Source organism: Cricetulus griseus, chromosome 2 (genome assembly GCF_003668045.3).
Source record: "Cricetulus griseus strain 17A/GY chromosome 2, alternate assembly CriGri-PICRH-1.0, whole genome shotgun sequence".
In the NCBI taxonomy this organism is placed as follows: domain Eukaryota; kingdom Metazoa; phylum Chordata; class Mammalia; order Rodentia; family Cricetidae; genus Cricetulus; species Cricetulus griseus.
In genome coordinates, this window is record NC_048595.1 from 13,441,960 (window position 1) to 13,460,310 (window position 18,351).

The following is an 18,351-nucleotide window of genomic DNA, read 5'->3' on the forward strand; positions in this document are numbered from 1 at the left end:
AACACACTCACACATCCAGATGCCCACTGACAGGAACTCTTAAACATGCTGACTCTGACTCACATGTACACCCGCTATCTCACACAGCAGGACACACCGGAACAGACACACTATCAGCCACACAAACATGTACAGTCAAACCTGCACATTCTCTCAACACTCACACTCACACACACTCACACTCACAGTTATTCCCACACAGACTCAGCTTCCTTCCCTAGAATGAGTTAGTCCACGAAGCTCAGCGCCAGTCTCATCTTCAACAGTACCCAGCTCTGGAAACGCAAAGCCCAACAAAGTTCCAGATATCAGTTCATGGATTCAGGGTCAGGAACCCCTGAACCTGTAATTAAATCAAGGAACAAGGAGGCCTGGGCAAGAAGTAGCCTACTGGGCTGGAGAGATGGCTCAGAGGTTAAGAGCATAGGCTGTTCTCCCAGAGGACCTGAGTTCAATTCCCAGAACCTTACATGGTGGCTCATAACTACCTATCATGAGATCTGGTGTTCTCTTCTGGCAGGCATGCATATATGCAGGCAAACACTGTATAATAAATAAATAAATAAATAAATAAATAAATAAATAAATAAATCTTTAAAAAAAAATGTAAGCTACTGTGGGGCGTGGTAGCACTTGCTTTTAATCCCAGCCCTGGAAAGGCAGACGCAGGCAAGTATTTGTGAGTTTGAGGTCGGCCTGGTCTACATAGTGAATTTCAAGATACACAGTTAGACCCTATCAAAAAGAGGAAGGAAGGGGAAGGAAGGAAGGAAGGAAAGAAGGAAGGAAGGAAGGAAGGAAGGATATCATTTTAGTAACTTAAGTTAGCTGGAGTGGATGCCCAGGCCTGTGACCTAGAGAGCCAACTCTAGAGAGAGAGGCCTAGGATTGAATACATGGGCTGGGGATTTGGCTTAGTGGAGAGCATACTTGCATGAGGACCAGAGTTCAGATCCTAGAGCCCCCTCAAAGCCAGGAGGAGCAGTGCATGTGCTGTGATCCCAGCATGTCTATGATGAGACAGAGAATTGCTGGAAGCTCTGGAGCTTGCCAGGCTAGAGTACACACCAGAGATTATTCTCTGACCACTACACATGAGTCATGTACCTACACGCCACACTTAAACATACACAAACACATTTATGAAGAAGGACAAGGAGGCGGAGGGGTGGAGAGATGGCTCAGTGGTTAAGAACCCTGTCTGGTTTTGCAGAGGACCTGAATTCAATTCCCAGCACCCACATTGCAACTCAAAACTATCTGTTAACTCACAACACTCTGTAACTGTAGATCCAGGGGATCCAATGCCCTCTTCCAGCCTCCAAGGGCACCAGGAACACACCTGGTGCACTCACATACTCACAGGCAAAACACTCATCCACATAAAATAAAAATCAATAATAGTAACAAAAATTTACAAAGACTCAAGGACACTAAGTCGCAAAGAAACAGACTAGTGCTCCCTTCCTGGAGGAAGTGCTCCCTTCCGGGAGCAGAGCCACAGAGGGAACTTCTGCAGACACCAGCGCCACAGAGAGTTCTCAAAGACTTTCTTGGTTTAATGTATGTGGAGAGATCTTTGGGGAGTTGTTCCCATTAATCAGCTGTCTCTGTGTGCTGCAAGGGAGGGCTATCGAAGACACTAACTCATTTACCAGAGCCTGGCCTCCCAATTTCAGAAATGAGTTTAGCAGAGCCGGCCACTCTGGGAGTATTCGAGAAGACAGGAAAAGTCCATGTCCTCCTCAGACATCCCCAATCCTGCATATACTAGGCCCTCAGCATCAGTAACTCACTAGTCACGTGCCTTAGAATCTTCCAGAAGGCTTGCAAAAACAGAGATTGCTGCCTCCACCTACCTTCCCAGTCTTCAGAGTTCTCACTCAACAAGTCTGTTGGGGATGGGGTCTGCTGAGGGTTGGGTGGGGTCTGTTGGGGGTTGGGTGAAGTCTGTAGGGGGTCTTTTGGGGTGGGGTCTGCTGGGAGTGGGCTGGGGTCTGTTGGGGGTAGGGGGTGGAATCTGTTGGGGCAGGGGTGGAATTTGTTGGGGTAGGGGGTGGGACCTTTGGGGACAAGGGTGGGGTTTGAGATGCTTCATTCCTCACAAGCTCCCAGGAGACAGTGAGGGGCTGCTGGTCTGTGGCCCACTCTTCAAGGTTCATCAGTGCACATCCTAAATACTACACTGACATTCAGACACAAGAGTGAGTTTCTTCACCTGGAGCAGAAGGTACATTGCTTTGGGCTTGGCACTCAAAGTCAAGCAGGCACTGGGGAGAGGGCTCAGTTGGTAAAATGCCTTTGGTGAAAGCTTGGGGACCCGGAGTTTGGAGCCCAAGTTCAGAAGGAGACCCTGCCCAACCACCCCCTGAAAATAGGATGAATCTCGTGCTTGAGGAAGATACCTGACATCAACCTCTGGCTTCCACACACATGCTTGTCCTTGTGCAATGCCCTTGTGAGCTCTCATGAACACACACCTGCAGAGTCCTGCAGACATGGCGGACTCAGCGGGCATGCCACAGCAATGATCAAGGGTGTCTCGGCTTGTTACCTATGTAGGTGAGAGGGTCAGCAAGGAGAGAAACAGAGGGAAGACAGGCTCACAGATCGGGTGGAGACTCCTCTGGTGACCACCTTCACAGTCAGGTGCGCCTGGGTTGGATCGGGTGGTTCTTTGCTTTGTTTTGCTATTTTGCAATGCGGGGGGGGGGTTAAGATGAAGAAGAGGAAGAGGAAAAGGAGGGAGGGAGAGGGACTGAGCCCCCCCTCTCCAGCAGAACTAAAACGCTGTTAGTACTTTACAAGCTGTGAGAGCAATGCAAGCTAATCCACGCACAGATGGAGGCCAAGACGGAGAGGAAAAAATACACACAGCACAACTGCACATCTTTCGAGTCTGCATGATGCTTCTAGAACATTCCATGGGACGGCTATTTCCTGCTGTATCTGTCATTATCCTATCATTACAAGTTTTGGTCCTATCTCGAGTCCCCATTGTGGGAATGTTGGGATGCTCTTATGCCTCGGCACACATGCGTGACAAACCCCAGACACAGGAACGATATGCCAAGGATGGCGCTAACACTGCTACAGCTTCTCAGACATTCCAAACTGCGCCTCAGCAAGCTGGTACCAATTTACTAAAAGTTTCCAGGGCCTTAGCCCTGATACCATCGTCCCCACATGGCTGCCACTTTGATGGGAGAGTGTGGCATCTTGTTGGTCTCATTTCCTTTTTCTTGGATATTGGGTGAGACTGGAATTTTTTTCACACACTTGAAGCCCTCAGGTATGTCTTTCATAAACTGCCTGTCTGTATCCTTGGCCCAGAACTTGTTTATCATTCTTATTGATTTACAAAAGCTCTTTATATAGCAAAGATATCAGGCCTCTAAAGCAGAGACCCTAAAGGTATCTTCTCTGACTTGTCATTTTCTTTGTTTTTATTTTATTTTTTACTTGGTGTGTGTGTGAGAGAGAGAGAGAAAGAGAGAGAGAGAGAGAGAGAGAGAGAGAGAGAGAGAGAGAGACGTGCATGTGAGCATATACCCATAAGCATCTAGGAAGAGGTCAGAGGAGGGTACCATGTCTTCCTTCGTTGCTTCTGCCTTATTGCCTTGATCCAGGGATCTGCCAGTCCCTGTCCTCTAATTCTGGAGTTATACACAGAGAGAGATAATATTTTATGTGAGTGCTGGGGATTCGAACTCAGGTCCTCGCGCTTGCAGTGAGTGCTCTTACTCACAGAAGCTCCTTGGCCACTGGGTTTCCTTTCTTTATTTGTTACTCTGCTCCTCTGAGATCCACTGGGTCACCAGGCAGGGGAGCCCCTTGTCTTCAGCCCATACCCTGTCCACCCCACCAGCCGTGGGCCCTCTCCAGCTTGAAGCCTGGGGCAGTTTCTTTGATTTGCTACATAATGAAAAGTCCTAGTTGGAAAGTAGCTCATCAGGTTTTCCAGAATTCCAAAATGACCCCCAACCCACTGGGCTCCTAACCCTGCTGGCTGGGATCACAGGTCACAGGTCATCACGCCCCAGTGACCCCCAAAGACAGATGGCTCTGGCCCCTGGTGATAATAGTTGATGCCAGCCAACTGGTTCTGCAGCTGGCGGAATGTGGGTAACTACATAGGCCTGCAAGAAAATGACTCTCCTTTGAGGGTAGGTGATGAGCCTCATGGAGCCAGGCTAGCTTAGAGCTGCTGTGCTCTGCCTAGCCAGAGGCTCCTACACACTGAGGCTACTGTGTTTGTTCTTTAGGAGAGATGAAAGTTGAGTGGCTTTCTGTGGGGAACCCTCCCAAGACATGAAACCAAAGTTACATGTAGGAAGTCTGCTCTATTCACAAACCTTTTTTTTACCACACCAGAGAACCATGGGCTCATGTGCCTGCACCAATGAATAATTATTAGCATGAACACACGTGTAGATAGCATGCATATCTACATGTGAACACTGCAAATACATGCCCACAGTGTCTGTCTGTCTGTCTGTCTGTCTGTCTGTCTCTCTCTCTCTCTCTCTCTCTCTCTCTCTCTCTCTCTCTCTCTCTTTCTCACACACACACACACACACACACACACACACACACTATTTTATATTTTTCTTCATGTGTATTTGTGCATGACTGGTGTGTGTCATATGGGTGCAATGCCTACAGAAGCCAGAAGAGGGCGTCATATCCCCGGAGCTGGAGTTACAAATGGTTATGAGCCACCCAATGTAGGTGTTGGGAACCAGACTCAGGCCCTTTGCAAGAGCAGCACACACTCTTCACTGCTGAACCATCTCTAGCCCCCAGAGCTATTAAAAGATAAAAAGAATTAAGCCCAGCTGCCTCCAGCATCCAAGCTGTGTGACCCCATGGAATTCACTTCACATCTCTGGGCCTTTGACTCTTTATCTCCAGCGTGAGGCTACTGTTGTCTGCTGCCTGCCTTTACAAGTGTGAAACAGACCTTTCTGAAAGGGAGGACCACATTCTCCAGCATGCACAACACCACTGTGCCCCCACAAGCCAGCAGGACCTTGAGTGAGAGAGGGGAGGTTCATTTTCAGGCTCTCAGGCCCTGATTTCTGAACCTCAGCTTTGGTGGGGGAGGGTGCAAGGAGCTGACAGCCACCGTGGTGGAAGGAGCCTCTGCCAGGGCACTTTTTTGATCTGCTCTAACTGCTACTATAGAAAATTAGATAGAATTCATTTCTGTGATGAAGGAATTAATGGTTATGGAGAGAATCGAGTTCAGGTGGAAGGCTTGAATCCAAGGAAGGGAATAAAGCCTTGAAATTCAAATGAAAAATTATGATATAAGCATAAAGGAACCCTATTTTACACCTGTAAGACCAAATGTATAAATATGAACCAACGGCTCCCTCTGGGAGACCGGGATTGTGCTTCTAATTCACCTAGACAAATAAGCCATGCATGCCTTCCACCCACACGTTCCAATGAAGGCCCGGCACCAGGCAGACCAAAGACCCGTGATGGCTGCCTCCTTTCTCTGCAGCACACCTGCCAGTCAAGCCAAAGCCAGAGCTCCAGAAACTGCAAATGCCTTGGATAAGGTCATCCATCCCCACGCTTCCTCTTAGCTCTAATTCCCTGGTCTTCAATTTCCCCATCTCCACCATGCCTCGAGGGTATAAAATCACCATCAGGTGGCTTTGGCTTCATTCATTCATTCATTCATTCATTCACTCATTAACTCACTCTTTTGAGTGTCCACTCCATGCCTGATATTGGGTATCGACATCAAGGGGAAACTGAGGCTATGGGTTTTGGGATCAGAGAGTCTAAGTTAAAATTCTTTCCTACCATGTTGAGTCAGAACTTAGCCTACTTCCTCATTCTAGAACAAGAGTTTTGATAGTCCCCTTCCCCCTCCCACGACAGGACAGCTCAGAGGTCACAGTGCTCTACATACCCAGGGCAGAGGAGGCATATCCCAGAGGTCAGCTCACAATCGTTCAGCTTGGCTATCAATTGAGCATCATTTGTTCTACACTTCACCTGCTAAGCCCAAGCATGCAGAGGTACAGACAGATGGACCCAAGCCACCCATGGCCAAGGGTCCAGCAAGCAGGAGCCAGCATGCAGAGTGCCAACTATAGGCAGGGCTCCATGTTCTTACCCGACCCAGCCACCAAACTCTGGACTAGCAGGCTGTGTCTGGGGTTCACCATGCCTAGATGGCCCCTCAGAGCAAATCACTGAGTCCCTGAGATTTGAGTTAAGGTCCTGCAGCTTTTCCTTGAGCCCAGATGGCCTGCTTATGTGAGAATCATTTGTTCACTCTTTCCTTCATTGCCCAGGGAGACTACATTGAGCATCTAGGGTGGGCAGATGGGAGACAGCAACACACAGAACAATGCCCTCCCACTGGGGGAGCTTCCAGAAAAATTCCAAGACCTTTGCTCCAGCTGACAGGGGTGGAGAGAGATGCCTCCCTCTCCAGTGAACTAATTTGGAAGCAGGAAGCAACAGGAGCCCCACGGGCCTAAGAAGCCCAATTCTATCAGCTTCCTCTTGGCAACTGGCCAATCTGAGGTGGCGAACAGGTAGTGTTTGATCTTTCCATCCCCATTCTCATCCTTCCTGGTGCCCCTAAAACGCCTGGGGAGTGGGAGGGGGGCTGAGGGAAAGTTTTCCTGGGCTTGAGGCTTTCCCTGGATTGGTGCAATTGGTCCCAAACTGCAGATCTGCCTCAGCTGCAGGCCGGACTGCACTGGGCTCACTGCACGCCCCCCCCAACCCCGTTTGTTTAATGAAAATACTTTTCGGGTGCCATAGATGGTCGGCTGTGATAAGGTAATTGCCCAAGGGCAAGGTCTACAACCCATTAACGCCCAGACTTGCTGCAAATTGAACTTGGAGGAGGGATCTACAGGGGCCAGAGCCAACAGCCCAATGCCATCTGACACTTGGTCTTTTGTTCGGACTGCTGGGAGCCCAGAGGAGGCACGAATGCACCAGCCCAGGCTGTGCTCACAGACTCTTGTGCATGTGTGCACACACATGCTCCCAGCCACACACGGAGAACATGCACACTCCCATACACACAGTTACCCCCCAACCCACTCAACTGGATGGGGGCCACCCAATCTTCGGCTCCTGGCAAGGCTCTTTCCCACTCCAGGAGTTGAAAGGAAAGAGAAAGGAGAAGACAGAAGACAGGCTGCTGCAGATCCTCATGACTACTCTGCAAAGGCAGCCTTGGCCATTATCTCTAAGGCCAGTGGGGAAGAGAGGGCAGGTGCATGGGGACAAGAAGGAGGAAGAGGCACTCCTGGGTCAATGGAGCAGTCATCTGCCCTGCTTTTTATTTCTAGAAACTTCAGAGGTGCAGGCTCCCAGGACCAGCCTGAGAAGAAGGCAGAAGATGAAGGAATAGAAAAGAATGGACAGGAGAGGGAGAGGGAAAAGAAGAGACAGAAGGAAAGAGACCCAAGAGCAGTAGAGGAAGAAAAACGGAGAGGAAGAAAGGGGAGGGAGGGGAGGCGGAGGGCAGAGAGGAAGAGGAGGAAAGGGGGGAGGAAAAGGGAAGCCAGCAGAGGAGACCCCAGGCCCCGTCCTCAGGCTCCTGGCTCTCAGCATGTGGTTCTCTGCCTGGAGAACAGCAATCTCTATGCAAATTGATTTTTTGTTTTTCTGGGGGAAATTAAAACATGAGATATGAAAACAATTGGGGCTTCCTTCTCCTTCCCATTCCTGCCTGGGCGGGCACTTCCGTGTCAGCACCCAAAGAGCACGTTCCCTACAAAGGAGGTGCAGCTGTGTCTCCAGGGATCCTCTTCGCAGGGCTCCAGTCCCACCTGGGAGACCCAGGAGCCTCAGGGCCCTTTGTTCCAGGCCACTCCGCCCCGTGCCTTCACCACACCCACCCTCCTGTCTCATCCAACCGCAGCAGTCCAGTTAGTGGGCTCTGGCCCCTCCCATCCCAGCAGAGATGTCAGGAGCCTCAGGAAATGTCAAAGACCCCAAACCAAAAGCCCCATTTTTCAGTGTGTCCTTAGCACCCTGTAAAGAAAGACGCATTGGGTAATCATGTTCTCAAAAATGCTCACTGCATCTGAGGTGAGATAAACAGAATCCACCAGCATCAACTTCCTAGAGCTGGGGAAGCAACAGTGGACACTCGGGGGTTGGGGGAGGAGGTATTGGCTAAAGTCTCACACTTCCGGTGCTGTGTAGACCTGAGCAGCCAGGGTAACCATCCCCCAGCTCCTTTCAACAGTCCATATTGACTCCGTTTCTCCCCCCCCCCCTTGCTTAATGCAGTTTGGAGGGCTCCACTAAAAACTTGAAAGGAAGACTGTTGGTGTTGCTGCAATCCTCTAAGAGAGGGACAGTGGTTGTGTGCAGAGATTCCAGACTACGCTAGGAGAGGTGGGCTTAGAGAACTGCCTAGGTGGGGACAGCGCTGAAAACAGAAGTGGTTCTTAGGGGGATGAAGAGGGTGACCTGCACAGTTAGACCAAAGAGAAGACGAGAAGAGAAAAGATGGAGGGAAGAGGGAGAGAAAAGGAGGGGAGAAGGAAGAATAGGAGAGAAAGGGAAGAGGGAGGGAGAGAAGGGGAAGAGGGAGGAGGGGGGAAACGGAGAGGAATAGAGGAAGGAGAGGAAGGGAAGGAGGAAGAGAAAGCAGAGTAAGAAGGAAAAGAAGAAGAGGAGGGGAGGAAAGGGGGAGGAAGGGAGAAGAGTCTCATCCCCAAGATCCAGCTCCATCTGGACCAAAGGATTCTGGTCTGAGTTCCAGCCCACAGAGCAGTGGAGGCCGGTCATACTTCTGGAAACCATGGAGATGGGGAGGCGGGAGGACCAGGCCACAGAGTCGGGTAGAGGAAACCCGCTGGGAGGAGTCAGAAAGGCGAGGAGGGGGAAAAGAGAGAGAGAGACACACACACAGAGGGACCCTAAGCACAAAGCAGACGAAAGGAGAGAGGAGACAGATGGTGGGGTGCAAAGGGAGGCTGGGACAGAAAAAGTGTGCAGGGAACTGAGGTGGAGTGAGGGGGAGGAGAGAGGGAGGGGATGGGGCTAAAGAGAGAGCTGAACAGGGCAAGTGCAGGGCTGCAGCACACAGCTGGGGCAGCAGTCCTGGGAGCCTCTGAGGCTCTGGAGATCTTGGGAGTTGATTGATGACTTGAGAAGGGGTGCATTGGGACAAGGGGCTAGTCAGGGGGACCAGCAGAGCAGGAGAGATTCTCCCCCACCCCAGCTGTAGCCACCCATCCCCAGGTGAGCCCCCCTTTCCCCCTGTTGGATGTGAAATCGCCATTTCACCCCGCCACACTTCTTAATTGTTGCAAAAATCATTTGTGAAATTGGTCTCCAACAGGCAAGAACGGCCACGCTCATTCTGACAGACAACCCCGCTTCCTCCCCCGTGGTGCCCGCCCTGCCTGGGCTCAGGGGATCCCCAGCTGCAGGAAGGCAGTGTGGCCAGCGCGGGGCCTGGGCAGTGAGCCTCTGTCTCTGTGTCTTCCTCCCTGGAGGGTAGAAAGTAGAAGATGCCTCAAGGACAAGGTGGCCCCCAACTACCGGTCTGAGGATCCCAGCAGCACCTGCCCTGCACAAGGTGACCAGCTGGGTGTCTGTCCCACTCCACCCATGTACCAGTTGCAGGGCTGATAACAGAGAAACTGTGCCTGACAACCCAGGTGGCAGGCAACCGCCCCCCCCCAGAGGAGCTAATCAAAATAGAGACCACCACCCCTTCCCAAACTTTGCTTAGAGCTATGCTTAACATACATGGAATCCGCAACATAACACCTCTGTTGAGGGACCCACATTTAATTTACCAAGACTGACTCAATACAGATCTACAGAGAACCCCACCTGCACATAAAAACCTAAATATGCCAGCGAAAGCCACTACGCTCACCCATGAGTACACTGGGACCAGGCCATAGAAGGTACCTAAAAACCTGCCATGCCAGAAGGTGGATGGATGGAAAGACAGATGGATGACAGGATGAGAACACATCAAGTGTGTGTTGTATAAGTTTAGAGAGAGAGAGAGGGACATAGACATGTTTTTATAAAAATCAGTATCTGGGGCCGGAGAGATGGCTCAGTGCTTAAGAGTACTGACTGCTCTTTCAAGGACCTGGGTTCAATTCCCAGTACCCACAGGGAGGCTCACAACTGTCTGTAATTCTAGTTTCAGAGAACCTAACACGCATGGCAAAATGCCAATGCACATAAACTAATCAATTAATTTTTAAAAATGAATATCCACTTCAAGACAAAACAGGCTAGGTTCCCAGCAAGTTTCCTTTTTCCCTGGACAAACTACAGGCTAAAAACTCTCACGCCCCACCTGGCTGTTGAGGGCGCCTGTGGCTCAAGCAACAGAGTCGAACACTAAATGGTCTCTCCCCTCTTCCCATTCAATCCTGCAAGCGTGTATTTAACAAGCTTTTCCACAGGGCTCCCATCCCCGGAAAGCCTGCCCCCAAAAGTCTGACGCCACCCCCCCCCATGGTAGGAGAAAGGGTCAGTAGCATGCTGAGAGGGGCAAAGGTCACAGGTGAGAAGGAGGGAAAGGAAGAAGACACACTGGGGCCAGCCGGCAGAGAGCACCCCCCAGGCCAACACCAGACTGACCCTCTCCGCCACCAGGAGAAGGCGGGGAGTTTGGGGGGATGGATTTATTTTATTGTATTTTACCTCCAGGGCTGGACCAGCGAGGCGTATTCCTGGAGTGTTGGGGGCGTGCGGGGGTAGGGGGGCGAGACACAAAAGGTCTGTGGTAGTGGCGTCCTACCCTGCTGGGAGGGCGGTTCACCCCTAGGAATCTATGTCCTGAGGCTGAGACCTGGTTACTCTGGCTTAGGAGAGCAGAGAATTGTGGGACCTCTGACCAAACCCACACGCACTCTGGACCATCTAATTGGGGGACCCCACCCCCACCCAGCCCACCAGTGGAGGAGTTGAGTTGGTACCAAGCTCTGCCCAGCCATCTCCTGCTCATCTCCCACCAGTCTCCCAGATCCACAGCCTTGCGGGTGTGCTTTCCGGACACCCAGCAGTTTTCTAGTAAGGGGTCCTAGGTGGTGGCCTAGGAAACGGAGAAGGGGGAGCTGAAAAGAGGAGGCAGAGAGGTTTGGCAAACCCAGGTTTGCCACCACCGGGCTAGCTATGTCCTGCTAGGTTTCTTCGAGCTGCCAGGCCAGACCAGAGCAGTAAAGCCCCGAGGTCGTACCAGAAAAGTAAAAATCTTTCTCTGGACATCACCCCAGTATGTTCCCCCAGGGAGGGAGTCGCTGTCAAGGAAAGTTCAGAGCTGGTGAGTTAAAAAGAGAAGAGGTGGGAAAGATGCCCTCTACTCCGGGAGGTGGGGGACCGCAGGAGAGGACAGAGGTGCGCCCCTGCACAAGGCCCGCTTTCCTAGACAGCAGGGAGACACTTGAGGGCTGGGAGCACGAGACCCGCCAGTTCATCTCTTGACCACACTTGTACGAAGTTGTCCCCGCCCTCTCTCGGGCACCCCCAGCCCACCCCATCCCTGGACTCTGTTCCCTCTATTTTCACCAGAGGTTCAAATTATCTCCCTCCCCTAACATCCCCTGCAGAGAGAGAGAGAGAGAGAGAGAGAGAGAGAAGAGAGAGAGAGAGAGAGAGAGAGAGAGAGAGAGAGAAACGAGGTCGAGTTGGAGATTAGAAAGGAAGAAAAAATATTCGTTGGCGACTTCGTTTCCCTCCCGAACTGGCCCCCTTCCCTCCTCATGAATAAAAGAAAAGTCCGAACCTATCAGATCTCTCTGGCTGTCTCCTGCTCCCTCCCCTCCCCTATGGTTGAGCACTTTTGCACAACTTACCCAGCTGATCGCTCGCGCCCCCTCGCTTTTCCTCGTCTCATCCCCAGCCCTGTCACTCGGGTCGCCTCCCCTCCAGCCAGAAACCCGAGCAGGCGCGCGTCTCCGCTCCAGTCCTCCCGGGGACAGGGTGTGAGGGCGAGCAGAAAGAGGCGTGGAGAGGAGGGATCCAGGGGAGGAGGGAGCCCGAGCCAGACCCAGAGAATAAATATATAAATAAAGACCCAAAGAAATCCACTCCGCAGCCTCTCGGCTTAGGAACTTCTGCGGAGAGCGCGGGAGCGAGTGGCCGGCAAGGCGCAGCTGGGGACGGAGAGCCCGGCCTGCAGGGCGGGTAGCTGCTGTTGTCACTCGGCTCAACTTCTGGCCGGGCCTGGCGGGTGCAGGCGGACTTGGGGTTGGAGTGTTTATTTGTTTGAACTTCCTTGTCGCCACCTTCCCTCCCCCTCCGCCCCATCTCCCCCCCCCCCCGCGCCAAGCTTCTGGAAGGGGAGCGTCTGCAGTCGGGCGGGGGAGAGCAGAAGGGAGGGGGAAGAGGCTGGGGGTGCGGTGGGGGGGAGAAGAGAAGCAGAGAAGGATCGCAGCAGGGGTGAAAGGAAGAGACGCCGAAAGGTTTCTCCATCCGACTCTGGATTCGTCTCCAGCGTGCGCAGGAATGGCGGCGCTGCCCGGCGCGGTCCCCAGGATGATGAGACCCGGCCCGGGGCAGAACTACCCGCGCACCGGCTTCCCCTTGGAAGGTAAGAGCGCGCAGGAGGCCTTCACCGGATATTCCAGGGCCTCGGAGGTGCACCCTCCCTGGGGAGCGAGCGGCGGGTCTTCCCCGGCTCTGCTGGGTCGGAGTCTCCGTGTGCGACCCGGGAAGTTTCTAGAGCCGATACTTGTCGGTTTCTGCGTGGGCTTCGCTGACCCGCGGCCGGGGCTTCGCGGGTCACGGGCAGCGGGCCTTTCCCCGCAGGGTGAGACTCCCCGGGGAGTTTGCATCTGGTCCGTTTTGCACTCTGGTAAATTCCAGTTTTCCCCACTATTTTCTGACACTTGGCGTAGTTCCCCGTCTTTGCACAGTGCCGCCGGCTTTCTTCCCTAGTTTTGAATCGGTCCCTCAGCCTCAGGATGGGGTCCCAACCCCTTTTATTTCGAAATACCAACAAGCAATACTCTATTCCTACCCTACCAAACTGTCCGCTTCCTCCAAAGCAAACTTATTACCCGGTTTGTCTTTTCGGCCCGGAAACAGACTAATTGGAAATAATACCACATTCTCCCTCAAAAACAAAAACAAAAAAACCAAAACACAACTTTTCCCTCGTTCTTTCTAAAGTCTGCAAACGTCCCGGAAGAGAAATTCGAGACAGAGAGAGGGTACAGCAATGTCCAATCCACGGGACTTGGTGATGAAACATTCATCCAAATTCGTTAGCCACTCCGGGGAGTAGACGGGACCGGCAGGCGGTGACTGGACCCGGAGAGGAGAAGGGGCCCCTTTGCGCCCCCTCCCTTTTCTATTTAAACTGATGCAAGGCTTTCAGCCAGTCACGGAAGGGTCATCCGCTTCCTCGGGTCAGGCAGCCCAGGGTGGGTGTCACAGGAACGGTTAGAAACAGTTATTTTTAGTCGCCCCTCTTGTCATTGTGTGGGCCCCACTTGCGGGTGCGGGAAGATGGGGGGGGAAAGGCGAGAAGGGGCGGTCTGGCAGCCTGCGATCTGGGGAGGGAGTCCCCCCTCGGGCAGCGAGAAGCCGCCGGGTCCCCGAATTAGACAGAGGCGAAGAGAGTGGGCTGCGTGATCAAGTGTGCGCGAGCGGCCACGCAGGCGGGAGAGCGCGGCAGCCGGGGATTTGCGGGAGCCCTCTCCTGGAACGAATGCAAGCAAAACAGGCGGCTGAGGACGAGCGAAGGATTAGGACAATATTTGCCCAACATGACGCAGAATACTGAGGAGAGCCGAGTGCCGGTCGCTAAAGAGGCTCTTGAATATAAAGTTGGGCGTTCGAGAGCTCTCCAGCGCTAATGGCGTATCCCGCCACGGAGACCGAGTGACTCTGGCTTGGCGACGCACGATTTCTGATTAAATCCGAGGGTGGCTTCAGATACCTACTTTTACAAAGAGAAATTGGTGGGGGGGGGGAGCAGGAAAGTAAGGAGTGGGCGGTAAGAACAGCTCAGCAGACTGAGCCTTTTCTAGCCTCCTCCTTTCCAATTATTCTATCTGCTTTCTCTGCTTGGGCCGCTGTGAAATCGTTGTAATCTTCCAGATCTCTGTAGCCGCGAGTCCCCAAATTGGGGGTATCGAGGCCGGATTAGTGCACTGGGTATCCCCTCAACCTTCTGTGATAAAATTGTGTAGACTTTGCATTAAGGCCTGCCTAAGTTCTCCCCTCCCCAGGTATGCCAATCTTCCTAGCACACACACACACACACACACACACACACACACACACACACACACACACACACACACACACAGTGACCCATCTTCATTACAGCAAGGACTTCTGGGACAGTTACTGCATTTCTGAGACCCAGTGGGGGTATTTTGGAGCTTGTGGTAATGGTGGCATGTGCCCTCAATTTGTCTCCAAACGAAATGAGAACGTTGAGGGTGTTTGGAAGCAAAGGGAATCCGCTAAGGGGTGGCCTGTGCTCCCTGGAGGCGGTACTGGACAGCTTTATGTCACCAACCCTTAAAATGTAAATACTTAGGTGGCATAGCCCGGGCAGCTCAAGCCAGAGCTGTAAATATCAGGAGTGGAGAGGCCTACTGATGGTGGAGTCCTCACAGCCCAGGGTTGTAGAACTGACCTGGTGGGCTATATCTGACTGACCGCCAGCGTCTTCCAGGGCAACAGGGCTGTGACCTCAAGCTATGGCCCCAGAACCATTTACCACTGCTACTAGGATCTCTAGTCTCCACCAGGACCCACTTTCTGTCCCTGCAGCAACCCACACCACAGAAAGGTGTATCTTCATTTCCTGCCGTGTAGAGTGACTCTGGGAGACAAACAAGCCACAGTTCTGAAGCCAGGGCCCTCTTCTTTCTCCCTGTTGGAGCCTTCGAGCGCTTTATGAAGACCTTGGAGAGCAGCTGTTGGAAGCCTAGGGTCTCAGCTCCCCTTCTCACACTCTAACCTAATTCTGTGTTTTTCTCCCACACCATCTTCCCTCCCTCCTCCAGTGTCCACCCCTCTTGGCCAAGGTCGGGTCAATCAGCTTGGTGGGGTCTTCATCAACGGGCGACCCCTGCCAAACCACATCCGTCACAAGATAGTGGAAATGGCCCACCACGGCATCCGGCCCTGCGTCATCTCCCGTCAGCTCCGAGTCTCCCATGGCTGTGTCTCCAAGATTCTGTGCCGGTATCAGGAGACTGGGTCTATCCGGCCTGGGGCCATCGGTGGCAGCAAGCCCAGAGTGAGTGTCTTGGCCTCTGAGGCTGGCAGCAGAGCTTCCCTAGTTTGGGGACCTTGGTTGTCACCTGGCTCACAATTTCTTGTCACCCAGCAGCCCTAAGTATCTGGACGCTCCCCATGGAAAAGACTGTAGGAGCTCCCCTTTAGCTCTCAAATACTTCCCCATTATACGAAAATTTGAAGGATGGGTTAGCTGAGCTCTAGATTGTCCAAGACTTTGAAGCCAATAATCCCTCCCTGGAATTTCCCTACATCTGCCCCCACACCGTACCTCCACCCTAGCCACAGGAACTCTCTCTTCAGTGTTGACTGAGGTGGTAAGGGGGGGGGGGGACAAAGGGTTACAAATTAGATTTTATTTCATTTCGGTACTTATCCCTGCCCCCACCGATGCCATCTTGGGAGCCAGGAACAGTTTCCTTGAAAAACCTAAAGGCCATCTTAGGAAGAAGGGCATGATAGTCACAAGATAGTGGAAATGACCCTCAGGAGCGGCCAACCTGGCTGGGAGCTTTTTGGGAGGTTGATACTAAAACTGTCCCCCCCCCATTCCTGCTATCCCGCCTCCACCCCTGAAGCAGGTGGCGACTCCGGATGTGGAGAAAAAGATTGAGGAGTACAAGAGGGAAAACCCCGGAATGTTCAGCTGGGAAATCCGGGACCGGCTGCTGAAGGATGGCCACTGCGACCGCAGCACGGTGCCCTCAGGTGAGAAGGCAGCTGAGCTGGTGGCCCAGCTGGCAGGGAGTCTGGCTGGGGATTCAGAGTGTGGGGCTGGAGAGTGGACGGAGGGAGGGGGCGGGTGGGTGGCATCTGAGAGGAAAACAGTAAAGCATACAAGCAAAGTAGAAGCAGGCGGACCAGAAGCAAGAGGGGGATAGAAAGCAGGAAAAGGAGAGGTTCGGAGAAGGAAGGGAGGCGGGAATGCTAAAAAAGAAATTAACCTCGAAGGTAGGAGTCCCTTGAGCTTTGGGGAAAGAGATCTGGAGAAAGTGCCACCTGTCCCAGCAGGGTTGATGTCCCTGGGTGCCAACCCCCACCCCTTATTAGCACCCCTGTTTTGAAGCTCAGATCTTAGACTATGCTGCCATGAGGGGGAAAGCACTCAATCTGTACAATTGTGTGCAGGCAGGGCCAGGACACACCTGCACTGCTGCAGCAAGGGCTGGGGTGCTGAGGTTGGCTCTGGGGCAGTGGCCACGTTGTGAGTGCATGTAGGGCACCTGATGAGTGTACAAGGATGTGTACTGAGAAGCACTAGGTTGGTGCTCTCCCGGCTTACCTGGGCGTGTGTGCCTCAGGAGTGACCTAGGTTTCCTAGGCCGCTGCGGAAGGAAGCCTGACATGCCTGGGTGCCAGGGAGCCGAGAATGGGTCTCTCTGACTTTTGCCTCCTGGTCCTCTGCCCCAATAACTTATACTCTCTCTTTTGCCTTTAATTTCTGAGGTTTAGTGAGTTCGATTAGCCGAGTGCTCAGAATCAAGTTCGGGAAGAAAGAAGACGATGAAGAAGGGGACAAGAAAGAGGAAGATGGCGAGAAGAAAGCCAAACACAGCATCGACGGCATCCTGGGCGACAAAGGTAAGAACCTGCCGCGCGACCCGCGACGCTGGCAAAGACCATGTTTTCCCACGCTGGTGGTGAGGACTTGTGCGGATAAACAGCTGAGACAGCCGAAAAAGTCGCAGGGTGCAGGCGGTCAGGGTTGGGTTTTGAAAGCTTTACGGTGCGCCGCCGGTCTACCCCTCCCCATCAAGCCAGTTCAGGGGTTGCGTGGCTGCGGGGTAACCCAGGCGTGCGCCTCAGCTGTCACCCCCGCGCACCGGCCCACAGCCTGTGCATCCTCCTGAGATGGCTTTGGAGTCGATCAATTATTTATAGAAAACTTGGGCAAGCTTGCGGGGGGGGGGGTGGGGGAGGAGGGCCAGGAAGGAGGAACACGCCCGGGGCTCCCTAAATGAATTTGTTAACCAGACCCGCACACGCTTTCTAAACGGTCCCTTGAAACCCCGCCTGACAGCTGACTGACCGCTGCAATCAATAAAAATTAGCGCGGGCCGCGCGGGCAGCCTCTCGGCCCCGCATGGCCAAGGAGGAGTGGGGGCACTCGAGTGCTTTTCTCTTGGCAAGCACTGTTGTGGCAGGGGGCTGGAGGCCAAGCTCCCAGATGCCAAGGGTCGGTGGATTCAGAGAGAGAGAGAGTCAAGCGCCCCGCATCCGCGGCACAACCTCAGCTAGGCTTCCCTGCGCCGACTCCCTCGCTCAGCTTTGTCTCCGGAGCTGCTAAAGCTGAAGTTTATCTTTCAAGCGCCTGCACCCAGGCCTGGAGAACCCCGCTGTGTTTCTGTTTCTGGAGGGGGATGTCGTCCCTTGTCACCCCTCCTGTAGAAGTTTTCTTGTTTTTTGTGAAAGCGGGGCCAAAGGGTGGGGTGGGTGGAGATGGAAGACTTCAGAGTCACAAAGACTGACCCGGGGTGGGGGGTGGGGGTGGGGGGTGATGCGGGAGAAGGCGCCTGAAACACACATGCCAGGGAGGCAGAATGAACCCGAAAGCCAAATGGAGAACCTTTACTAAGGAACCCTTGTTGTACAAGAATTCTTCCAGAGGTTTCTGCAGTCTAGGTCTAGGTCTCTCTGGTTCTCAGGAGTGCCCCCCCCCCAAGCTTGAAGATGAACTTCACAAACAAAAGCCCACTTCTAAAGACAACTCCCAGAGACGGAGGCCCAGTCCTGCCAGCTCAGTCCAAGGGGGTAGGATCGGAAGGAGGCGTCCCCCTTCTTAGGGCAGTTCTTGCAAGGGAAGGACAGGCTGCTGACACTCTCCGGGCCCCTGGAGGAGCTGCTGTCCCTCCAGGGACAAAGGGGCCAGGAAAGAAAGGCAGAAAGCAATGTGTGGTGCCCTGCTGTGCCCGGCCTGCCAGGGGCCTTGGGTCTGCTTCGGGAGGCAGCCTCTGCAAATAGCTTGGCCATTTTGCCAGAGCCCAGGGACTCCTTCTTGGGGACCCAGGGTTTATCTGTTTATCAGGAAGACAAATGGAACTTTTTTCCCCCTTCTTTTCAAAAGTCAGTTGTACTTCTGGTGGCCTTTGAATCTGAATAATCTTGCCAAGGGGCATG

At 53.1% G+C, this 18,351-nt stretch overlaps 1 protein-coding gene across 2 annotated transcripts in view; it reads left to right on the forward strand.

Annotated features, from left to right (window-relative positions):
• Positions 1-12,480: 12,480 nt before the first annotated feature.
• Positions 12,481-18,351, forward strand: part of Pax7 (paired box 7) — a 91,802-nt gene continuing 85,931 nt past the window's right edge. The window contains exons 1-4 of one of the 2 annotated variants that reach the window (XM_027398998.1): positions 12,481-12,565; positions 15,000-15,235; positions 15,813-15,942; positions 16,681-16,815. In XM_027398998.1, coding sequence (XP_027254799.1) covers positions 12,481-12,565; positions 15,000-15,235; positions 15,813-15,942; positions 16,681-16,815 — 586 coding nt within the window. The remainder of the gene's footprint in view (positions 12,566-14,999; positions 15,236-15,812; positions 15,943-16,680; positions 16,816-18,351) is intronic. The other variant, XM_027398999.1, reaches the window with a different exon arrangement.